Below are 26,440 nucleotides of genomic sequence, written 5' to 3' on the forward strand. Positions count from 1 at the left end.
ACAAAGTTCCTTTAGTTAACATCCTGCCTGAAGTGATACAAGAACTATGATTGCTCTGATTAAACAATCTGGCTGTTAACAATGACATTATTAAAAAATAACTCACCTTCCTCCCCAGCCATAAAACCAAAACCAATAAAAAAACCCAAATCCCCAGTATTTTCAGATTAAAGCTGCTTTCCCCCTCCAATACAATACAAAAATAAGTTGAATCTATTAAGAATCTGTGAAGCATTCTGCAAATAGTGTAGAGAAAAAATAATCTAGAGACAAAGTATATGTCCACATGGTATAAAACATTATTTAAAAAAATCATTATTTTAAAAAATTACTATTTAAAAAAAATTGCATTATAATGCAATATATTAGAAGCTTGTAGGGATTTATATATAAAAATGAAAATAAAGCTACTGAATTCCACTTGGGAGAGTTCCAGGCTTACTCAATGCTCTCAAGAATCAAGTGCTAAAAGAAAACCAGCAAAAACATTAAAATAAAAATCCCTTAATATATATATATATATCATAAAGCAACAACAAATTTAAGAACAGCCTGTCACAAATACTTTAAACTGAAGTAGCACTAAATAGCAGTGTTATATAACTTAAAATGTGGTTTGTCAGTTAATTTCAGTGGTCAAATAAGCCCTATTTTCAGTATTATTCTTCTAGAAAAAACTGATCTGAAATCCTTTGTCTAATAAAACTGGATCTCCCAAAGTCACTGCTGGTCCTTCACAGCACTCGCACACTGAATAGAGCATTTCACCGTAAGTTCCATAAAAATCTTAACAAGGTTAGTTGAAGAAGTTTGTTTCTCAAATACTGGGGGTAAGGGGCAATACAAAAGACTAACTAATCAACTTCACTGTAGAACACTGAGTTTAGACTCACATATGTGAGTTTATGAAATCCCTTAAAAGAAACTTTGAGTCTATAAATAGCTCACAGGTAGTGCTGAACAATATCAACTGCCAGAGAATCTATTCAAGTTACCATGTAATCTTGTATGACAATCTGTAAAAGGTGAACTAATAAAACCTTGTTTTGTATGTGAAGTATTTCCTCAGTCTGATAGTGAGCATCTAGAAATACAGTTCTGTTTCATCCACATCAGTCTGAGAAACCACTGGAAGTTTGTTAGTGCAGGCAACTTGATCTGGTTTCAGTACACAAAACCTAGAATCTTCCACTGAATCTACTTCATCCATTCCCCCAGACAGTTCAAAACTACAGAACTACACTGGAGATGTTTCCAATATATACAATCTTCTATGCTTTATTTGTATAATAGAAAAACATGGAATTCTTGTAGTCAATAAACAAGGTGAAATAAAACCACAGTTCTGTTCAGAACACACTGCTGTGTACTTGCAACTCAAAACCTGAAAATAAATGTTGGGGTTTTTTTTAATAAATTATGGAAAATGCTCAGTTTAATTACAACAATAATTTTAATTAAATTATTACAGAACAATGTCAAGTTTAACAGACCATTAAAACTATAAAATGTTACAAAACAGGCTTCATACATTACCTCATCAATCAACTTGTCTATTCTGTACAAGTTGGGATGTATCATTTTCATCAAATGAACAAGAGGCTGGCTCTTCATCTGGCACATTGCATATACACGATCATCCAAGCGTGTACTCGTGCCTGTTCTAAATGCTTTCTGTAAGAGAACAGTGCTGTTATTCAAACTGTATTCTGTCTCATTTAAACAGTGTATTTCAGGTTTTTTTAAAGTCAAGCAAAGATGGCAAAGCTTTTATGAAGAATTGTAACTTAGAGATACATTAGAATCTTAATCAAGTACACTTAATCAAGTACACCCTGAACACAATACCTGTTAAAACTTAATCCATTCTCCCTCCTTACTGATGGAGGAGAATAAAAAAAAAGTTCCCCCCCCCCTTTGTGTAAAATTTGTAGGTGACTGTGCCAGCATTTCTCATTTTTTTTTCTTGACAAATGTTACTGGCCTGTGAAAATCACTGATGCAAGATATCCTGGGAAGACAGGAGCCTATCAGAGTTCAAAAAAAGATACTTCTGTGGATAAGATTAACTCTGATTTTATATTAGTAAGAATTAAGTATTAGGGAAAAGCTTTGGAAGGAAAATACAATTTCATGTTTTATAGCAGAAATGAGGCTCTCATAGGATTTATTTTGTAACTCTCCTACAGGACTTTTCAGATCTCTTTTGGAAGCAATCCACCATATTCTGAATCAGTGGAGAAGATTCCTATAATCAAAGTTCATATTCACTTTTACAACAAAGCTAAGTACGTCAGCCCTCTTCTCCTTGGCTGCCATAAGCATTTTGGTTTTGGTTTCTCTATATCCCAGGCTGCTTTATTACTGTTAATTATAAGCATAGCCTAAACAACTTATTTTCTCAGCAACTCTTACATCTGTCTGTGTAAGATCCTCTTGATAATAAATTAACTGCATTACTTATGCAAGTGCCAAAGAAGTCCTAATCAGTGTATTGGAGACTGAAGTAATCACTAAGCCACAGAAAATAAGTTATTGTGATTGTATTTCTTACCAAACTTACCTAAAGATTTATTCATAAGAAAACAAAGAACTGTCAGACATGAAAATCTTTAAGCTATGACATTTAATCATAACAAAACAAAAATTTATTTTTAGGGATGATGTTTGGTAATACAAAGATATTAAAAAAAAAAATGAAGACAAAATATAAAAAAATTCACAATCAAGTAAACCATAAACTGTTCAGGCACTAATAATTTAAAATAAGCTAACAAAGTCATCATTTATGTTAAAGTCCTGTAAGCTTTAAGAGGATAACCCAATTTTCATAATTTCAGAAAAGTGCAGACATTGCTTGACCTCGAGCTGAAGAATTCCTCAAATGGAACAATGAATTAAATATGTTAAACATCATACATACCTGTTTGAGCAGGGCCAAAATATACAGTGGAAACAGCTTGAGGGAATTTGGTGCTATCAGCATGGACTGCTGCAGATTTGAGGCAGTTGACATGTATGATGCCAAGGAGTCTACCACGGCATTAACTAAGGCATCTCTTGCATCCGAAAGACTAGATGAAACAGAGCGATCCACAGCTATTGGATTAGAAGGATACAAGAAGTTACCAGAGTTGGCCTCATTCATTCCCTTGAATTTTGAAAATATTAGCTGTGCTTTTGATATTAAGATTTAAAGAAACCCTACACCTGTGGTCGTAACTTTTTTTAGGATTAAATAAGACGATTGCACATACAGAAACTCACTTTCACAATACTTCAAAAACACAGTGTGGCTGATCTTTGCTCCCTAGTTCTTACTCTTGGAGAATTTAAAATATTGTTTAAAGCTGTGTTATATAAAGACTAGATATAAATCTTGCTTTAAACTTCATACAAATAACTTAACTAATGATGAAACTCTCTGCTGTCCTACCTCCAAGATAATATTTGCAGCATTTTTTTTTATTTTTTTTTTTTCACAAGAAATTTCTTCCATTATTTCAGTGGTTTAATTTTGATTAGTGTAAACAAAGCTTCATCTTTCTCTGCTGAGAAAGGGTTGACAAATCCTTTGGTAAGAGGAAGCCACCTGCTGGACTGAATGCACATTTAAGACAAGATACAGAAGTACTATTTATTTCTTCCAATTTATTTGACTATTAATATACAACATAGCAAATACTAAAATGGTGCACAGAGCCACACATGTTCAGTGGCAGAGATCAGCCTATGAAACAGCTACTTATGATCCACAAGTAGAATGCTCAACCCAGCAATATCAGTATAGAAGAATAGAAAATTAATGTATATCTCAGATACACTGTTGTCAGAAGATCCCTTCTGGTCTCCAGCAACTCACTAAATAAATCACTCCGCTTCTTATGTAATCCTAGAACACTAAAGTTTAAGATTAACAACCATGGTAATGATACAACAAAAAAAAAAAAAAAAAAAAAAAAAAAAAAGAGTTTTGGTCCAAGTGTGTTATGATTCTTTGTCCTTTAATAAACTCTAGAGTTTACGTATGAAGGTAGGAAGGCTCCTTTCAAAAGATGAAAGTCAACCAAGTATTCAGACTAAAGAATATTTAAAGTAATAGTTTTGGTATAACTTCTTGTCACCTTACATTTCTCAGGCTTCAGTGTACTCCACTTCAACCTTCTTCTACAATATCCAGGCTGCAATTCATTACTTCAGCATTTAAACAGTTGTCAAAATTAAGAACACACAAAAAGATATTTGAATCTTCCTTCCGTACTCACCCATGTTTGCTAAGAGGCATACAACTGCTTGTACATCTGCTCCTGCATATACATCAGCCAGTGAACTTACTACAGGCAAGCAAAGTGTGTGCACTCGAATACGACGTTCACCTAATAAAAAAAGTAGAAAATTTTGTATACCTCTACCAGGAGATGTTGCATATTCAGTCATTACAGCATATCTCCTCTCATCTAAGATGCACCCATCTTGTAAAAACACACCAGTTGGGAAATTGCTGTAACACCACTCCTATTGCTGTCTCCTAACCTGTTCAAATTCTGCAATGCTCTAAACCATTCAACTTACAAATCAGCACAAATCCACAACACAAACTAGCTTATAACATCTACAACAAATGTCTTGATCCTACAAATTAAGTACATTGCTTTCCATCCCCAAATTTTGTGGCATATTCCACAACAGAATCTAACTGCTATTCTTTATGCCCACCCGATATACTAGCAGCTTGCTCCAATCCATCATGGGTCTGTGATTTTGGATAAAGCGTGTGCCAAACATGCTGTTTCTTATAACAACGGTATGCCTTTTAAATAAAGGAATCTTGCTGAATCAGCTCTATGTAAGACGGAGATAAATTAGTTTCCCATCAAAATAGAATTTATAAAGATTTACATTATGTGATTAACCGCCAAGTAGGCTCACTAGCTTTGACAAGATTCTTTTAGGGTATAAAGAACAACAGAAGGCTGCAGAACTAACTATACAATATTATGTTAGAACAAGAAACAAAAAGCCCAGTGGCCAATTCATTTGAATTTATTTACCTTTGCTGGAGGTATACAAAAGAGCTGTTTGAAAACAAACCAAAGATGTGTCAGTCAGACTTTCCTCGATGGACATTTGTACTGCAAATCCAGCATCAGGATTGACATTGGCAAGGGACAATAAATCAGTAGAGCGTACAAAAAAGTTCCCATGAAAAGTGTGTATTGAAAGACCTAGAAGCAGATTAAATAATTCAGAGTGAGCTTAAAACGGCATGAAAAACTCCTATCAATAATTAAAGCCCACAGCCCTCAAGCTATGTTTAACAGTAAAAATACTTATTCTACCATGCAGAATGAATTATGTGAGTCATTAGACATTTCAGCATGATCCTTAGAGTTCATGTTCAATTCTGAACATTCCCAACTGAATGATGCCCTTACACTACACATCAACTTAGTTGAAGTGAGATGGTGCCATCTTCAGTAAAAAACAACATAAAAAACCCAACTGGCAAAGCTAACATAACTTACACAAAGATGACAACTATCTTACTCTTCAGTGAAAGAGAAATAACCTGAAGTTTAATGGTGCTAAAGACTAAGTACATTCAAAATTATATTTAACATGCTTACACCAACTTTTCCACCTGAATCCGGATTTAAAACGTACCTTTTGTACATCTTATGCGCATAACTGCTTCAAATCCAATCTTTCTTGTAAGATATCTTTTAAGGTCTTTTTGCAACTTTTCAGCCTGAGCAGGATTATGGCTACGATGGAAAGATGGGTAGTAATAGATGCATCCAGCAGAATACTTGGACATGCAAGCTGCGAAGAAGGAAAAGACATGGTTAAGAGGTAAAACTGTAACATGAAGTCAGGATACAAAAATTGTGTTCAGCCTTCTGCAAGTCACATCTATGTTAAACTTTTTCTTGATATGACCCAAACCTGTAAGATGAGAACTGGTCCATACTGAGATCACTGAAGACAGTGATGAATCATCACAATACACAATTAATTATAGACTTACTTCAATAAGCATGCTACCTTTGGCAGCTAAGACAGAAGCACATGCAGAAGTGTTTAATGGTGAAGAGGCAAATTTAAGTGTGTGCATAGAGACAAATCTTGGTTTAATACTGAAAGATGAGCATTCTGTTTCTACGCCTATGATCAAGCTTTATTAATTCCTTGTCATCTGGCTGTTTCCTGTTCTTGAGCAGGAAAGTACCTTCTCATTTAAAACTGTGAAATCTCAGAGTAAGCTGTCTGATACCACCAATCCATTACTTCTGTTCTTTATTGCTATCAACTTTAAAGTCAATTCCTTTGCAGCATTAGCTGAATTTACAAAAGTGCAAAAAGATTTACATGATTTAAGAATTCCTGAAGCAGTCTGTGCTTCCGAAGACAACACAACAGTGTGGAAAGAGTGAATGGATACATTAGGTACTCCTTACCAAGAGAAGCTAGATCAGAATATTGTGAACTTAGCAGAAATAAATCCACAGCAGTCTGCTGGCCTGAGCAGTCCAGTGCCAACTTCTTATAAAAGTCTGTTGCTGGACCAAGATGCTGGACCACCTTTGGTGAATAAATTATACAGGAAATAATTAAGACAACGATCATGCTCTCTCAAGACTTCATGGAAAAAAACCCCATACTATTCATTGGCAAAGTATCATAAGGAAGTTCCCTTTACACAGTAATTTATAGGCATTTCCACCTGCAGAAATTGTTGTCCTTATGTTGCATATTTTTTCAGTTTGTATTTACAAGCAGTTATGATCCTACTCCCACGGAAGTTTATGTTCTCATACAAATAAACATGCACGTAACTATGTAACACTTACTGGATGCAGTAAACTACAAGACCATAAAAAACAATAAGAAAACATGTTTTAGGTCTACAAGTTAATATATCTATGCTTTGGTTCAAAACCCTGGTTGATATTAAGTGCTATCAAATGAGACAGAGATATTTGCAGCATCTTTTGTTTGCCAAGAAAAGCTATGGATCAAAGGCCCAAATGACAGCTCATACGCTGTGGAACAATACCACACACATGCATAAACTAGCGATCTTAAACACACAAAGACATTGAGTAATTAAAATTTAGTGAATTGCCATAAACAAAAACCAAAAATTGATCTGCAGAACTATGCAAGTCAGAAAGACATGGCCAGTCCCTAGTCTCATGAGATGACTATTAAAGGAAGTTTTTGTACCTTTGTACTTGACCTTTGATTGGGATCTTCTCTGGAATGCAAAAGCCCTGCTCCCAAAGATGGTAACTGAGTTTGAAACACAGATATTCGACCACCCGTTGGAGACATCAGTTTAAATGCAGCCTGAAGAGCAGGACCCAGTGCACTGTGTGTTTCCCTTGTATTGGTGAACATATTTGGTAACGCATTCAATAGATCTTTTATCAGCTGCAGAACAGATTGAAAGGTGTTTATGAGATTTTGGCAAGCTTGAGATTTTCTTGTATTTCTAAAAAGCTGTATTGCCGTAACCAAAGTGGAACAATCAGCACCTAGTATTTCATCGTAGTTTCAACACACTAAGGAAAATAAAGTCAGAATTTTAAAAACTGATGCAAACAAACACCATGTAATACTTCTATAATTAAAAAGTAACATTGGAATTGCATATTATGGAAACAGGCTTGAAATCAAAGTTTAAAAGGAATCTCATTTTGAACATTCAGCTCTTTAAATTTAATGACATATTTTGAGCAACCATACCTCTTTGCTTTCATGGAGGTTTACAAGTAAACTGTCTGGTGTAGGTAGGAAAATATCTGTAGGGAGAATGGAAAAAAAGCATTTTATTAAAGAAAAATGTTAAAATAGAACAAAACATTTCATGGCCCACTGCTACACATACCATGAAATACATTCTATTTTTCTGATACCTATATTAGTAAGAATAATACAGTCTATACAAAGCTTGTTTTATTCAAAGCAAAATTAACATCTAAATTTCACTTTTTAAACACCACCTACTCTACAGTTAGTGTAAGATTATTTTTTAAAATTATATTCCCTATAAATTCAATAAAAGTGACCTAATATCAAAATATTTGAGAGATTGTAATCTTTCTTCTGGGAAAAAAGGAAACTTAATTTTTGAGAAGCTACCATTTCCTTTTTACTTACCATCAATATCTGAGACAATCAGCATCTGAGGCTGAGATAAACCTTCTTGCAAGTTGTAAAACTGAACAGTGCTGTCGAATGTTATGAACCCTATTCTTGTTCTTGAGTCTCCAGGCAGCCTGAAGCATTAAAAAATAAACTATTAAGCCCTAAATTTCTCTCCCAGGATACACACATACACAGAGCTCCTGCTGATGTTAGCAGAAACTCAGTTCATGTATACAGGGTTGAAGGGACAAAAGAAAGGAGATCTGAAACATGAATACAAGTAATTTTTGAAAAGCTGGGATAATGATACAGTTTAAAAGACTGTTACAGATAAGGACTAATATATTGATGTTTTGTTCTGAGAGAGAACTTAGTAGGTTCATTTAAACATTGTGCTGACACATGGAAGAAGGTAGCCTTCGCAGTTCTTCAACATAAAATAGTGCATTCTGCTCTTTCATAATTCAAAAATCCCATTTACTAATGTAGTTACAGAGTACTTACAGCTCTCAACCAAAATCCAGTGTCTCTACAATAACATTCTCACTTCTCACACAGACCCTATTCCTATGTATGGCATTAAAAATACAAAAAGAAAAAATAAACAGGATTTCGAAAATAAAATATAAAACACCAGCAAGTGCTGAAAACCATGCTCATTAACAAAAGCAATAGGCGCAAATACTGTTTTTACCATCTGGGAGTATAAATTAACTGGATGTACTCATTTTCCTATAGACTTTTCATAGTATTTACAAAGTTTCCTAGAATAACTTAGCATGTTTCTGATAACCATTGACAAAATACCTGTAAAGACCTGAACAAAGAAAGACTAAACCAATAAATGTAAATAACGAATTTTGTTGTACCTGTCGATGTCTTTATCAGAAACTAAAACCAAGTTTTCTAAGAAAAACTTGTAGGATATTATTTTCAGAGTGAGACCTCCCATAGGATGCAAATTAGTTTTCAAAAGACAGGAACACAGTGAAGTTTATTAAGCCTCACTCAAAAAGTACCACCAACAATCCCATACATACTGTTCCAGTGTGAAAAAGAGAACAGCTAGAAAGTAGCACATGCAGATGTAGGCAACTATGATCTAAAAAACCCAAACTGGCAACACAATTCACCTAGGCAGTCTCACACTAGTAGTTACAATAGTACAGTACACAACACCTTGGCCATTTCAGTGCAAGAACCAGCCAATTTAATCTCGTAATTTAGTTATTTTTGTTGGTCTTGGCGGGGGGGGGGAGAGGCTTGTACAATCAACGTGCTGTTTGAAGTTACAACTAAATATTCTTTGCAGATAAATAAGTAAATTCTTTGCAGATTCACCTTTAATCACATGCACAGAAGCTAGCTCTCATCATGTAAATTGCTTCAACAGCTGGTTTTTGGGGGGGGTGTTTTTTTGGTTGCTTGGTGTATTTTTTTCCTTTTTTGTTGTTTTTTAGACATATAAGTTACATTTCAGAATCTCAGGCAATTGAACTTCTGTCCTTTAGGGACAGAATATTTAAACACTATATACAAGTTTTCTGCAAAACTGTAGGTTAGTATTGTTCATAATAACATGTTAGCTAATTTGAAAAGGTTATTAATATTCTTACTTGTCTAGGTTTTCCAGCAATGACTGGCAGACTATTGTCAAATATCCAGCCTCCACTGCATTATGAGACACATCTAAAACAAATAAATATACCGCAGGCTGAGGAGGACGAAGCTACAAAGTAAAAAAATAAAAATAAAAAAAATGTTCAAAAATCATATTTAAACAAATGTTAAAAATGATTAGTCATTAGAAAGGGAAGTGGGAAAAGGAATACTTAGAAAAATGCTAATTATACATTATGCAATAAAACTGGTTTACTAACTAAGAGTCATGTGTATAGACTTAACCACAATTCCCAGCAGTTAATAATCCCCATTTGTAATAAGCATACAGTGTTATGCTTCAGAGCAGAACTTGGATATTTTGGTCTCTCCTTCCAACAGTCAACTCAAACATGACTCTTTGGTGGCAGATACGGAATTGACTCTTGTAAAACACCAGTATGTAGACAATGCAATCTATTAAATGGAGTTAAAATATTCTACATCTTTTTCCCAACCGTATAACAAGATGTATTTATTCATTGCCAAATGTCTTGGCCACGGCATTTCAATTCAAAAACAAGAGAAGTATTTATTTTTGCTGTTGTTAATGTCATTATGAACAGGGCCTTTTCCCAAGCCTTGTTTATCTTTCTCAGAGACAAGACTACTATGACAGCAATTGTAGGTTTACTCTTAGTTAGAATTGTTCTTGTCACAATTAAGTAAAAATTTTAACCCAACTTAATTATCTCATTATTCCGTTATTGGTCTTTCAAAACCTCTTCAAAACGATGGAGAAACAATGAAATCCCATTGTATCAGACTCAGACTAGACTATGCCACATTAAACTACACTGGAAGACTACACACACTGCAACTGCCTTTAACTGACAAGAATTTGAATATCCACATTTGCCAAAACAACAAATAAATATGATTTTTAACTACTACTTGATGTTAAGGTACACACCACTGAAGCAATATGCAATGTTAATTTCAAATGCATTTATATTAACATGCAATTTCTGTCAAAGTTACTGTGAAAACTTTTTTACCATATAGTCCGAGGAAGCAATGAATTCCACTGTAGAATTTTGGACCTCTGGCCGTTTGTGAGGCTCTCCATAAGATCGTGTCAGAGGATTATACATAAACTCTTCAGGAACTATAAAGAAAAATAATTTTTTGTTCCACAAAAAAGCTTATATATTGGTCAAATAGAAACCATTATGGCAGCTACATGTAAACTAATGCAGACATATTTCAATTATCCCTAACAACAGAAAAAAATTCACATTAAGGATACATAAAACGAAGGAACATTCAAGTATCCCAAGCAACATCAAATTTAAATAACTGGAAAAAAAGGAAGTTATTTTAAACAGCAGTATATCCCCAACTTTAAAACACCAATGCAAACAGAGCATTCCACAACAAGCAGCTTCAGTCTGTATTGCTTCTCATAACCTCTGACCTGGATTAGCCAGCAGACAGCATTAGCTGTCATCATGTTTCTATTTGCATATTGCAACAGCAGTCAAAGGAGTAATTGATTTCATTATGCAGGTAATCAGGGTAACAGTTAGATTTTCTTTGCCTCCTGGAAAATTGCAAACCAATCTATTGCTTCAGAAAATGCACAGCGTATCTGACATGATCCAGGGATTTTAAAAAACATCTTAAGAACACTGTCATTTTAATCTACATTTTAATTTAAAATATCCTATGGACTGTTACGATGCAAATACTTGAAAGAGATTCTATAAACACGAGCATCTCCTGCAACAAAAACTTACCATCGTTAACTCTATAGCACAGATTGCATTTCCACCTCCTTTGATCAATGAAAGAAACAAAAGGGTTGATATATGTCCTGCAGGATCTGCATCTCACTATTGTGCTTGATGTTATTACTGGTAATTGCTAAAAAGAAACAATGAAAAGCCATAACAAAGGTACATTAATACATTTTATGGAAAACATTACTGTGCAGTACAGTGTATAAAAGCTTCATAAGACTAGATATTCTATCCCCGTAATTATGATGTGTATTAAAAATATCCTCCCTTTAAAATCAGAAGAAATAATATTTAATTACTGTCTTAATCCAATCTTACAAATCAAATATGTAATAAGATGATTTTTTAAAATGAAATTACTTCAAATTACAGTTACAATTACACAGCTACTATGGTATGATATTATGACAGGACAACTTTGTGTGACTAAGTGTGACAGACAGAAAACCTTACATAAAGAACACATATTATATGAAAGGAAGTCACACCAGACAGCTACTTGCCTCTTTACATAAAAACAAGTAAGTTAGATGGAGATGAGTTGCTTAACAGTTATGAACACAGCTTCAAACTTACACTGTGCTTACCTTCTATTAACATCATATATCATGCCAGCAGTATGTTCAAGATGAGCACCGCTCTTCAAGAGGGTACTGTAAACACCTTTTCAAGAGGTATCTGACAGTTCTGAGCCTAACACACAGTAGTAATTCAGAACTTCAGAGAACCACAGGCAAGCAAACACTTCCAACAATAAGGAAAAAATTTTGAAGGACTTGCCCAAGCTTCTCCCTTACAAATTTCAATGAAGTAGCAATTTCAAAGCTTTTTTCCCCTCCTCCTAAGTCCCAAACAATTTTTTGTTACTTTTGTTAAATTTGAGACTTAGACTTCATTATGTTTTATTGTTTGAACAAAAATAGGACAAAAGCATATATTAAATATATATACTAATTAAAAAAAAAAGTAAGCTACTTTACCGTTAGATCTCTAAAGGGATGTAGCAACAAACCCAAAGGAAGCTTAGCTTTGTTTAACAGAGCCTGTGTCTGTGGAATATTTGTCAATGTACATCGAAATGAGCTGAAAGGAAATAAAAACATTATGTTATAAACGAAATTTTAAATTATGTTAAAAACGTTGTGTTAACACCTGATTGTAAAGAATTCTGAAATTTAAAAAACCACTATGCTTTAAAAAGCTGGTTTAACAAACTAAATTAATGAAAAGATACTAAAAAAACCTCCTGAAGAAACAAACAAAAAATACTTCCCAGCTCCCCAATTTAGTGGTTCAGCAATGCAACTATACCAAGATCAACTTGCAACAAAGAGATAAAAGTGCTTTAGATATGCTCAATGTAAAGTGATGTATTTTTTATTCATTATAAAGACTTTTTGGGTGAAGGAATACAGTAATTATATAAATAGTACCTTCTGAGATCTCATAAGAAAATAGTAGAAAAGGATATCAAATACTGAGAGCGTCAAAAATCTTTTCTTTTGTGTATGTAAAGTGGAAGATGGAGTTAAAGCTAAAAAAAGTGCACTAAAAATAACGCAATGCACAAATAGTTCTGTCTAAAGTGCTCCACACCTAAAAGTGATTTTGAGATCCCCAATTTTCTGATTTCTGTTTCCTGGTGGGACCATGCATTAGCACTAGGGCAGTTATCTGAGTTAATCTGGGGCAATGAATACAGTTTCTTTTGGAATTAGGATTAAGATCTTTGGGGGAGATCAGTTTCCATTGTACTCAGCGGCACCTGACTTGGGATAGCAGATATTACTACTCAGTGCTAATTAGAGGTGAAAGGATACATCATGATTGCAGGATTACCACAGTAAAATATACTCACAGTTTATTCAGTGTATTTAGGCATGATCATCGTAATTTTCGGGGAAAAAATCCTATGCAATATTACAAAAATGCTCTATGAAACGTACTGTATAACATTAAGGTGTTTATTAATATCTTTTTTTAGATGGATAAAACAAGGCAAAGATTATGCAGGTTTTTTAATGTTTTAGTAAGTGAGCTACACTCACACTGCATATGATGTATTCTGATGGCAGGACAGTTTCAACATTTGTGTAAGGATGCAGAGGATAACCCCTTTCACTTGAAAATATTTGTATTATCACAAAGATTTAAAGTCACGATTCAGTTCAGACTTTTTTGACACATTTTTCATGACTAACAACTAATTAAGATGCTGTTCTAGACACAGTACACTTACTCTGGACTGCAGTTTAATTTCCTAAGATCAGAATTCAAGTTAGGCACAGGTGCTGGAACTGAAGACACAGGCAAAATATTTCTATCTTGTGTAAGGTTTACTGGTCTCAAGCTTTCTGGCTGCTGAGAGTGCTGTAGACTTAAGCCTCCTAAGGAAGAGGACAGCTGGTTCACACCTGGATATTGCTGAAAAAAGTAAGAGCATTGCAAATGGGTAAACACATAACCATGTTTAAATAAGAACCTTAGATGTTCTTGTAATCTCAATTCTTCCAGACACATATTTTAAAAAAGATACAGCAGTAGTTAGTAACAAACACAAACAAACAAGAAGAGTGTTGTATGGTAGAAATGTAAAAATTCAAAGAAAAATGTGACATACCTTCCAAATATACGTCATTGGACAAAATTCAAATTCATGATACAAATCAACACTGCAAGTCAAACATAACCCTTCAAGCTTTCTGAGTGTAAGAAAACAAGTTACTAGAAAAGTTGATAATTTTCTTCTCCTCCTCAAAGATGTTACAATGTAACTTTTCCAAGCTACACAAACTGGTTTTATGTATTTATTTTTAAATTAAAACAAAACACCATATAAGAGGAGGAAAGGTTAGTTGGAAGGCACCTTTGGGGTCTGGCAGTCCAACCCCTGCTCAAGCAAGGTAAAATTTCAAGTTAAATCATGTTGCTCATAGCCTTATCCAGCTGAGCTTTACAAATATCTATGGATTGAAGATTTCACAGCACAATATGCTCTAGTGCTTCCTCACTCCCATTCCGGGGAATTTTCTTTTTATATGCCCAATCGGAATTTCACTTGATGTAACTTGCAACTGTTGGGTTTTGTTCTTTTTCAGGAGTACACAGTAAAAGCCTAACGTCACCTTGCATTACAGTGAAGATGAAGCTGTCTTTCAACTAAAAAAACCCAAAACCACCCAGAAAAACCCGTTTCCTGCAGGTCATGTTTTACCTTACGTGCATAAAAGTAAAAACATTCCCGGATATCATATGCTAATTTATGGTACTATACAGATCAGCACGGAGTTTTATCACCTATAATATCAGCTCTGATATATTTGCCAACTGGGCCTTATTTCAGAGTGGGATTTGTAAATCAGTACATTCTGTTTTCTACACCCCTTCACACATATACTTTTCTGCACTGCTTCAGCATTTGTATTTTGCCTCAGCATCTGCCTCTTCTTCAGATTTCACTGCTCTTGGGTGACTTACATGCTCAACAGAAGCCAGGTGATTGTACACAACTTCTTGGGTGCTTGGTGCTCGCTTTACGGAGAAAACAGAGCAGATGCAGGAAGCCTGCTCCACCACACACCCACCATGTGCTCTAGAGCTCCTTCATCTGGACCCTATGCCATGACTTGATTGTAAGGTGACTTAACACTTGAGACGATAGTCCACAGTAGCACTCTGATCAAACACACATTTGCTGATCAAGTACTTCATTATGCTTCTTCATGGTTTCCTATCAGTGAAGTACAGTGCTCTGAAATATCAAACCTTAAAACTGTGGATCCTGCTAATAACTGGTGAAGCAAACTTGTTAAGCCTAACTCTTTGGAGATACACTTAAAACTTTAACTTAAAAGCCTTCTAATAAAAAGTTAAGATCCAGAGCTATGACATAAATATTATATTTTTTTCACAAATTATAAAAATAAAATATGAAAATATGTAAAAAAATAAATATATCATGCAGAAAAGACTTTTCCCATGAAATTGCTCCCTGAAGTAACTTTTAATTTAAAAAATACAAACCTGTGGATAGTGCTGAAACCCAGGATGGTGTCCTGAATTACTGGGCTGCACAGGAGTAGGTGGTGCTGCATTTTGGTAGCCAGGCTGCAGTGTTGGATATCCATAACCAAAGGGCTTAGAAGCTTTTGATGTTTGGGGGACTGATGGAGCAGGAACTGGACTGCTGGTTACAGAACGTGCCTCTGGAAAGACAAAAGAAATCCCACAGGTATCATATGAACTTACTATTTCTTTCTTAATTTAAATGTAAGCTCCTAAATGCTTAACAAACAACACTTCCATTTATAAGTTTTTGTATTATCCATCAAGTTGTTTACCTGCACTGACCAAATGAATTAGCAGGGAAGAATACTGCCTGATACCAAATTATGCTGATAAAAGGAGTATACATGGGAAGATGACCACAGACTCATGTAACTACTAACAAAATGAGATTTTACAAAAACAAAACCAACTTAAGTATTTCAACTGAATAAAAAAATGAAATAAAAACCCCTTAGAACCACATTTTATTCTAAGATTTGCACCTGATATAAACCATAAGAGACCATTCGTGCTTAGTCTCTCCTCTACCACTTATGGATACTGTTAAAACATAAAGATAATAGTTCTATCAACTTAGCCAAATGTTGACACAGAGCTTTTCTTGAAGTAGTGCAAGTCCCTCCTTTATATCCCTGCAGCACAGTTTAGTTCCACTATTTTTAAAGGCCAAATTGAAAGTAACACATAGACCTAAATTCAGAGAAAATTAAACAATGGTAGAGATGAAACTACTCTTTAGAAATGTCTACAAATATAAGCTAAGTTTCCAAGGAATTTAAGCTTGGTAAAATCCATCAGGAAAACTGACAGATGAAGAGACCAACACTCAAGAAACTACATTTGGCATGAGAACACCAGGAAAAAAAAACCCAATTAAATAAATAAACCAGCAGATCGAAGAAATTTAAAGTTGATCCTGTTATTGCTTTCCTTAAAGAGAAAGAAAAAGTTAACTTTAGAATATGCCATCAGCAAACCCAAAATGATTAATTAGCTGAGAAATTAGAATTTGTAATCCTCAGCCACGTCTCTGCTTACTACATGAGTTAGACCCCATGTGGATAGCAATACTGGCATTTTACTTGACAGAGATTTTACTTTACACAGGAGCCCATCAAACTAAGCTAACTACTGTAACATTCTCAGAGGCCAAAGCAATGCAGAAGAGCCAGTAGGGGAGGCAACCCAAATTAACTCAATTATAATTTAAAATATCGGCTAACATACCTACACTGAACAGCATCTTTTACGCCCTCTCTCAATATAAGAGCTCTATAGATTTCATGACTGAGATAGTCTGCTAGTAGAGGTCATATAGAACAAACCTGACACTCCTGACATTAGACAAAAATAAGCAAAACAGCAGCCATTTTCTTTAAATGAAGAAAAATAGAGTGAAAAAAAAAAAAGACGATCCAAGCATCTCTGCAAGCTGATATCACTGGTGTCTCAAAACATCAGTGGCATGTCAACTATTATCAGTTACTAGTGTCAACACAATCAAGCATACAGTATGACCTAGAGAAAGCTTTTAAACAGAGTGTACTTTTAGCACTACCCTCAATACTGCAATGGTATACATGGAAGTTTTAATAAATAGTTATCCCAACTTCAGTATTAAATCTGTGAAAAGGGATTAAAAAAATCAAGGCGTTCTCTCTGATGATTGCCCCCACTCCTTTCATATGCATTTCCTACACCTACTTGTTAATTTGCAGGAAACAACACCAAAAATACAAAAAAAACCCCAACCCAACCAGTAAACATTTAAGTCTTTAAACAAGCAATCGATAATTAATATGTGATAAATACCTGGATAGCCACCTCCTTCCAGGGCATCATAATTGTTCAGAACAGGAGAGGCACTGCTTGTAGTAGAGGAACTATCAATTGCTGGAAAAGGAAAATAATTTAAAGTTAGGTTCTTCAGAAACGGCAAATTTTTGAGAAAGAAAGAGACTGAGAATTTTTTCTAAAAGCTTTGGTAAGAACCTCCAAGAAAGATCCTGGGAAAAAAACACCAGCCCTAAGACTTGAAAGGTATTACCACTGAAAGAGGAGAGGGAGGAATAGATAAGCAATCAACATAATATTAAAAAACAAACAAGCACATGACCAAAAAACAGCAAGAGAGAGTGCAATGGGAAAAGGATAAAAACTATGAAAAAATTGTTTCTTGAAATAAAAAATATTTTTACTATTAAGCTAAAAGTTCTTTCTAGACTACATCAACTGAAACTACATACATGATTTTTTAAGTAGTCTCTATAGTGATTTCCTTCACAACCGCAAACAGAAGATACCCATTGTTTTCAGAGTGGTTATGCACCATCCCCACCTTCAAGCGAAACTGACAAGTATTTAATTCTTTTCTACTTCCTGTGCTGTTGTAATTCAGAGCTTCTTTTGTTTTCAATGTAAGGTTTCAATTTCCATTCAACATTGACAAGAAGCCTCTGCTTCAATCAGCATAAATAGTTGCTTTTGGCTGTACCAAAAGTAACTGTAAAAACTAACTATGTGAAAGTAAATAGCAAAAGTCAACTAGCCGAAAGTAAAAAAGTACAGAGATACATGCATAGTTATTAGTATTGAAGAGATTCATAATGATTAATTATTAGTCCACTCCATGCATATATCTTGAATATCTTACTATAAATCACTGCAAAGAAAATATATTTTTAAAATATTTTTTTCAGTGCCATTTCCAAAGAAAAAGGACCAAGGAGATTAGATGTATCTGCTCCTTAAAACACCCCAAGCCATGAAGTGTGACAGAAGAGTATATTTAAGTATTCAAAAAATACAATTATATATATATCTTTTGTGACAGAACAGACTCAAAAGATTCACTGATACTATTCTACTCAGAAGGATCAACCATGACCACACATCCCATTGTGAAGCTCAAAGTATTTCAAGGGGAACTTCAATGGCAGAACTTTTGAGATTCGATCTTATTCCAACTGAGATTTCCACGTAGAGACTCCTGCACATATGGAAACATAACATCACTGATATTTGGGACACACGAATACCATGGCAACATCATGACTATATAGATTATTTTTGAGCATTTTGCCTTTAAAGTGTTCAGATGAAACTATTCCAAAAACCCATAACACTAACAGATTTTATTTCATATAATATATTAACAGTGTGAAACTCGTACAATTAGTTTTCAGATTGATTTTCACTGAAAATTTCCCCTTTCCCCCCCAGAAGTTTATAAAAAAACATATGCAAGATTTCCTTTCCTACCAAATTCTATCTTTCTTTCTGTTCTAGAAACTGAAAGAAATGTAATTAATTATTTTGTTGCCTGAGCAGAAACACAACTTTTAAAGATTTGGTAAATCCTACTACAGAAAAGCCAAAATATACTTTTATTAGGTCAACAAGATCAAGATTTCAGTATTTTCAATAAGTTTTTCTTGTCTGACCAGAAGTTAGTTCTGCATTTCAAAAAAATACCAAGGGGATATAATCACGGTTGTGAACATATAAAACACTAGTTCAAGCCTCCTGTTTTAACCACTATGTTGCTCTTTACAGAGTTTTTCCCACAATAAATGTGTTCGTGAAGTTATATCCATCTATAATTCCATATAAAATTAGTTTGCTCTTTTCACTAGCAGGATTAATTGTATCATTACATTTGTAAATTGCAAAGAAGAAATATTGTATACTTCCCAAGCTCTGCTGGAAAAGTTAAGAGAAACCAATTTGATAAATGTATCAAAGAATATATTTTAAAAGCATGCTGTAAGTAAAAATAATGCAATTTCGTAATACTTCTGCTAAAAAAACAATAATCTATGCATAATTTCTGACATACAGAAAAATTCTAGTCAGAAAGTATAATCTCAGATATTTTGAAATACAAGCAAAGTCAGCCTAACTTAAAATAAGAAAGTGAATCCTATTACTGAGTATCCCATATACTTACTGAAGACCTTTCACTTAAGGTCTTTGGTTCTAAAGAACTTTCAAACTTTGCAACATATTCTTGAGAATTGTCAATAGTCCCAGTGTTTACAAGAATTATGATGTGTTCAAGTGAGTTGCAGTTTCCTGCAGACCAAAATTAGCTTCAAATGCTAAGCTGGTAACATGTCATGGAAATCTCACAAATTCTCCACCACTAAAAAACACAAGAATTTCCACAAAATTGAACAACAATTTTCCTATGCTTAAATTAAGCTATAAAAGCTGTCCAAGTTTACTTCAGCACCAGACCAGAAAACATACTAGGTTAGAAAACACTGCTCAGAGAAAAGTAATACTTATAACATGGTAATTACATTACTAAGATAACTTTTGCTTTCAGAGTTCTCAAGAACTCTGTGGCAACATAGTTAAGATCTAACTGGTGACAGAGACAGAAAACTGAGAAGCTACACAAACACAAGTAACCAGATATCCAACACTTATTTTTCATAAAACCACTATCATAGCTTGAGCTAGAAAACTGTCCACAGAAACTGTTTAAGATTTACATTAACTCTTGGTGACAGGGCATTAAACAGGATGCTTATTAACCAGGCAGCCTATGTATTGAGTATGGGTGCCTTTTCACTCTTTCGCATAAGATGAACTGAAACATAATGATATCTCAAAGGCTACAGGCTTTAGCAAAATACAGAACTTGAGAAAGAAGCTAGGGACTATGGAAACTGCCTCTGTAGGTTTAGGGAACAAAGTAAGGAGACAACGGTTGTGATTGACAGAAATCTTGGCACGGGATTAGGCAAAGATAATTATCTGTGGAAAAGTCAGTAGGTAGCCCTGAAATAAAACCTGAAACACTCTCCTGGCTCTTTTAGCCTACACTTTAGAAAGAGTTCAAACAGCAGCTGCATCACAACACCCAAAGCAAACTTCATATCCCAAAGTGTAATTGTTTTCTAGCTGGTAAAGTCTAATTAGGCTCAGAGTATTAGAAAAAAAGCTAAAATTAGGAAGTATCCTTAGATTTAAGGAGTTATTCAAGAGTCACTGTACATTAATTTAATACTAATACTCAAGCCTGTATCATCAGAAAGATCAAATGTATCATCACACAAGAGGTAAGAAAGTAAAGAAACAGAACCAATAATCTGAAATAGCAAGAATTACAGAGAATACTCAATCCTAATACTTGTGCTCCACTGGGGTGGGGGTAATAATATTACTTATATTGCTACCATTGCACCCTCCAAATATTGCCCTTCTTTGTCCAGGACAATCACAAGTGTCTTCAGCTGAATATGCCTTCCTCCTTGGAAAAAGAACAGAACAGCAATCATTTTCTTCTAATGTTCTACTAATAACTCAACATAAGAATTGAATCAATACTATTCAAATTGATATCATGAACCCATCACACTGTTCTTAATTATGACCTGGATGTCATCATTGTTATGTTCCATTCTTCATGACATCATTAAGAGCATGCTAAACTATTTTCACAGTATTCTAGTTTTATAACTTAATTACTTTAATAAAACTCAGAATTATATGGCACTAATTTTTTTTTCTGCCTAGTTGCAATACGAATTATAATCATAAAAGAAAAGTTACATAAGTCTGCTGTCCCTAATTAATACTCAAAGCTAGCACACACAAATGGGGGTAGTACACCAGCACAAGGTAAATATATGCCATTACTTCTGTCTATCAACAAGGGTAGAAGCCTAATGTTCAATCTCAAAAAGCTTTTTACACCATTAGCACTCGTATGCAGATTACAAAGACTTTAAGTTAGAAGAAAAAAAAGGCTACCATCCAAGAAACTAAGGTGGTGAGAAACATCAAACTCACAAAACCAGGCCATTCTGACAAAATACAGACAGAATCCTTGCAACCAAGAAAGTAACGTTTCAGTCAATCAGAACAAATTGCTTCTTTGAAAAAAAAAAAAACCAACCCAAACTTTTAAAGTTCCCTACAAAGCAAGTAAGTTAAAACTGAATCTATGTGCCTGACCATAGAGACATACCTTAGAAGGAGAAAAAAACCCACCACACAATTTATTATTTTTAAAAGCACACTTAGTACCTTTCAATATTTACTACCTTAACTGTAAGAGTTCTGTATACATAAAATGAGAAACAAGGTAAACACTGTTTAATGTAACAATACAAATGGCATCTAGTTGCTTAACGTAAGCAATTATCAGTCTATGTTCTAAAGCTGGTTATCTTCAGATAGGAGTTTAAAACCTACTGCAAATGAAAATATTAAAGATATGTGAGTCTTGCAAGTTGTGAATATTACCTTGCTAGATACATAAAAAACAACCAAAAAAAATACAGAAAGAGACTGTTTGCTGTCCACTGCTGAAGTCCTTTTTGTTTACTGTACTAACAACACCTAGGAAATTTCTAGTTAACTTGATACATGATGAGTCAGAGTGACATTTTGTCTTGAAGGAAAAAAAGCTTCAGGGGATGGAAATATGGAACAAAACCTGAGTAGGAAGAGAACAAGATACTGGTGTAAAGCTAAAGCCAACCTGCTTCCTCATCCTCCTCATCCTCTTCCTCATCATCTGAACTTGATGACAAGGGAGCTGGTGCAGAGCTAGCTTGATTATTAACATATCCACCATACTGCATGCCTGTGAAGTGGAAAGCACAAACATAAGAGTCAGACAGACAGGAAAGATGAGAAACAAAAGTAAAAAAATCATTGCATTAAAAGTGAGAGAAATTAGCCATTCTAGAGAAAATCCCAACATGCAAAAAATTAAATCTACAACCCTAGTGTACAGAACTATAGTTCATATATGAACTATATGAGCAGTATAGAAGCAGTTTTTAGTGGGCTAGTTTAGCAGAGTATTAGTAGCACATGGAAGTTAGCAGGAAATTCTATACATATGTGTGTGCATGTGCACACACATGTATATCAGGAAGTTACACATACACAGTCTTTCTATATAGGTATTTAATATCAGTTTGTCCACTGTAATACTTTCAAAAGGTAATACATAGAAATAAATTTGTTCTTTACCAGTTAAATTCAAACAGTGTTATGAAAACATTAAGATTAAATGTTTGCTTGCCACACCTGCCCCTTTTAAGACAGGAATAAATCACATTGGAATTCGGAACACTGTCCAAAATTAATGAGATATACTGCTACTGCAACATGTGAGAGTATAAACATAAACTTCATCAACACAATCAATTAAATTTAAGCTAGGTAAATCCAAAAACTTGATTACTCTGATTTTTAAATTAGTGCCTAAATTCACGCTTACGGACCCATATTTAAGCACCTATACACTTTTAAGATCTGGTGACAACAGAACAGCTGTTATTACCATCACCTCCAAACCATAATCTATAAGGTTTTTTGGTAGTGGGTTTTTTTGGTAGTTTTCTTTGTTGATGTTTTGTTTGTTTTTTACAATATCTACTCTAAACATATGTGAACAACACACAAAAGCAACATATACGTATACCATCTTAAAACAGAGTAAAGCATGCAGCAATGGCTTACAATTAATCTTCTACATCACTCATTATTGATGCAATTTTAGCACCTCCAAAAATTCTTCTTTTGTCATGTGGCAGGGTTAGCAAGGATTTAAAATGTGCTAGTAGTCAGGCAGAGACATCCCAAATACATGCAAGCCACCACTGTTTCTCTTTTAGCAATCCGATAGATTTCTATAGCAAGAAAATATCCTAATTCTTCAAAATTTTTCTGACTCAAGAATTTGGAGTTTTTTTCCCCCCTGTAGAAGCACTGTGGCACTATTAGTGTTCTTTATGTTAACATTATAAAGCACTAAAGAAGTGTTGTATATTATGCACAATCTGACACCACCATGATTATTAATAATACCCCTATCCACAACTTAAATCAACTTTATCAACCTTTAACTATGGGCTAAAAATGCTGTTAGTTTCATGGATTTTTAAAAAAGGGTTAGGAAATGAACCCAAGAGGATCTCTTCAATTTCACTTAGGAAAAAAATAAATAAAACCAACAGAAACAAGGTAAAGAGTATTTACTGAAACAGCGGAACTAAAAGGAAAACAGAGAAAATCATATCACAACATTCTTGAGAGACTGAACTTTCATACAGAGGTTAGTGCAAGAAGAGACTGACATGATTTCACTTTACCTAGTGCATTAATACTCCTACAACCCCAATCAAGTTTCCCCACAATACAAGTGGGCAATACATGAAGGCAAAATCAACTCAAATGCAACTAAGGTACAATGCTTCGGTTTTCTATACTGCTAAAACACGGGACTATCTCAAGTGATTTATTGTTCCATCTTTTATGAAGGCTACTGGATGCACTTGATAAAGATGATATAGGAAAAACATTGTCTGCGCAAAACCAGATTACAGCCAAGGATACTAAGTCTTTTCTCAGGCCTGGGAGATCTACTGAAGAATAAGACAGAACAACTGCATTATTGTGAAGGAGGAAACACAACTTAAAATAATTAACATGCAAGTGAAAAAAAAGTCAGGATTACAAGAGAAACTGTAACACAGAACGCCAAAGTAAAAGAAGATAGGCATAATGTGAGTGTGAAGACAGACCTCTAACAAATACCATGTACACAGATAGGAAAAGGGCATGCCAATGCAAAAAATTCCAAGCATAGACAGATGAGAGAAAACGACTGAATGAGTCATTCTACTAAATTACTTTGGAGTCTCTGGAATGTTTTCTGGAAAACAAACAAACTTCTACTGCTAATCCCTCCCTGCCTTTTCCAGCCACTGGTCACATACATAAAGGATGCATGCGTTCAGAAAGAATACAGAAAAAGATTTTAAAATATGCTAGTGACACAGAAGTTTAGGAATCATGAACTATGTCACTATGAATCCTCTGGAGGCAGGGCTGGTTTGATGCCTACCAGCCTTACGAATTTGCATAATTTTTTATTTTCATTGCCAGCAGTACCACAAATGTCTTAGTCTACTCCTGTGTTGTGCTAGTACAACTGTGCAGCCACAAAACCAATTTGAGAACTGATATAGCTGAAAAAGAACCTAGTTTAAAAAGTCATTCTCAGGAAAAGCCGCCTATTCTGGTTCACTGCCCAGTAATGCCACCCATAGAACAGCACAGGGGAGAAAGCAGCAACTGAAGGGCACAAGTGTGTAGCTGAAGACAACAGTTCCAAGGGCCACCATGTGCCTAATCATGATTTCTGTTGTGACAACTCAGTTCTGCTTATTATCTTTTACAGATATTTGCTATTAATTTCTTAAAAATTAAAATTTCCCACTATTATAACCGGAAAAGCTTATTTTGAAATAATTGAGTGAGATTACTCTTTCAGGTACACTGGTAGCAGGGTTTAGAAATTTCCAGTTCAAGAAATTTGTGAGGATTTAAATTATGTGGCTGCATTTTTATGCCAGAACTATGAAGTAATGTCACACTCTAAGGCTTTATCCTGTTGTATTTTGCAGACTCCTAGAAATGTAGGTGGGAGGACAAAAAGGATAAACTGGGATAAGAACTCATCTGTCTATGAAATAAACCAACTATTTAAGTATTTTAAGTAAAAACACCCATACCATGAAACACTTTAAAACATAAGAGCACACTTTTTATGTGGCTTAAGTTTCATAATGACACCCCAACCCAAAATGAAAATGAAATAAGCACATGCAAAAATAAAATACATTCTGAAGTTCTTTAATTCTCTACCCTCATATTTTCAATGAATTTACTACAGCATTAAGATCTTAATATTACAAATAGTAGTTCTTACAAAGTGAACACTCCTCCATTTTTAAACTATTTGCTTAAAATTATTTTAATTTACTCATCAGCTCCTCTTATCAACACAAAACCTACGGAATTCTACAAATAACATCCAGACAGGATACTCATAGTTCATTCTAGGATGCCAATTTAAAGTAGATTAGTTTATCTGCATTAAATTTGTACGGATATTTCTGTGAGATTAAACAGGTTTTAAAACACTTGAAGTTTTTTTATCCTGTTAGAAGTTAGCCAAGTAAACAATTAGAATACTTTAATTTTGTACAGAAGCGCCTATACAGGAGCCTAAAACAATGAAATTTCCTTTAAAAATTAACTCAAACTGGTTTTCCAGAATGCTTTCATGTGGACAACACTACTCTATAGTAAGAAAAAAAAAAAAAAAAAAAATCAGACCATTTAATCTCTGCATGAGAAACACACTTGGAATTCTAACAAGCCAAATATTCCGTAGACATGTTCTACTTTTTCAGTAGGTTAATATCTACAAATAAAGTCATCGTACTTAATTGTTGATAAAATGGTATTGCAACATGTAATGACATGTATATGTATTTATTATTATATTACTGTAAATACAGCTAGATTAATGCAAACTCATCATGACATCTTTTATATTCCTAACATAGGTGTATAGATGGTTTTAAAGTATTTTCATTCAGATATATATTGCATTAACCTTCACTTATATGGAAGTATTAAAATTCAGTGGAGTTCAGCATCAATTGCAGTGATTTGTATCTAATGTACCGAGTGTTCACACATTTTATAGGAATCACTGCAAGAACATACATATTATACATCAAGGCAAGCACAGTTAAACAGCTAAAATCCTTTTTCTCATTAGAAGCATGGTTATGCAATTTCTTTGGAAGATGAAGCACCAGTTTTTTACAGCAAGCATACCTACAGTACAAAATCTACCCAAAATCAACTATAAAACTGTGCAAGAACCAAGCACAGTTTCAAAGGCCGATTTATCATTTTCCTTAAAAAGATACACTTTAAAAAGATACACAGGACTTTATAGCAATGAAGAATTATCTTTTTGCCTGTAAGATATA

The 26,440-nt window shown here is 34.3% G+C and overlaps 1 protein-coding gene across 2 annotated transcripts in view; it reads right to left on the reverse strand.

Annotated features, from left to right (window-relative positions):
- Positions 1 to 26,440, reverse strand: part of SEC24B (SEC24 homolog B, COPII coat complex component) — a 40,409-nt gene that overhangs the window by 5,776 nt on the left and 8,193 nt on the right. The window contains exons 3-19 of one of the 2 annotated variants that reach the window (XM_026847661.1): positions 22,117 to 22,221; positions 17,433 to 17,513; positions 15,576 to 15,757; positions 13,792 to 13,976; positions 12,533 to 12,635; positions 11,550 to 11,676; positions 10,809 to 10,918; positions 9,768 to 9,880; positions 8,164 to 8,282; positions 7,750 to 7,805; positions 7,228 to 7,434; positions 6,459 to 6,582; positions 5,665 to 5,823; positions 5,052 to 5,225; positions 4,266 to 4,376; positions 2,924 to 3,099; positions 1,537 to 1,674 (exon numbers count right to left, since the gene is read on the reverse strand). In XM_026847661.1, coding sequence (XP_026703462.1) covers positions 1,537 to 1,674; positions 2,924 to 3,099; positions 4,266 to 4,376; positions 5,052 to 5,225; positions 5,665 to 5,823; positions 6,459 to 6,582; positions 7,228 to 7,434; positions 7,750 to 7,805; positions 8,164 to 8,282; positions 9,768 to 9,880; positions 10,809 to 10,918; positions 11,550 to 11,676; positions 12,533 to 12,635; positions 13,792 to 13,976; positions 15,576 to 15,757; positions 17,433 to 17,513; positions 22,117 to 22,221 — 2,270 coding nt within the window. The remainder of the gene's footprint in view (positions 1 to 1,536; positions 1,675 to 2,923; positions 3,100 to 4,265; positions 4,377 to 5,051; positions 5,226 to 5,664; positions 5,824 to 6,458; positions 6,583 to 7,227; positions 7,435 to 7,749; positions 7,806 to 8,163; positions 8,283 to 9,767; positions 9,881 to 10,808; positions 10,919 to 11,549; positions 11,677 to 12,532; positions 12,636 to 13,791; positions 13,977 to 15,575; positions 15,758 to 17,432; positions 17,514 to 22,116; positions 22,222 to 26,440) is intronic. The other variant, XM_026847662.1, reaches the window with a different exon arrangement.

This window comes from Athene cunicularia, assembly GCF_003259725.1.
Source record: "Athene cunicularia isolate RWA chromosome 4 unlocalized genomic scaffold, athCun1 chr4_part2, whole genome shotgun sequence".
Classification (NCBI taxonomy): Eukaryota; Metazoa; Chordata; class Aves; order Strigiformes; family Strigidae; genus Athene; species Athene cunicularia.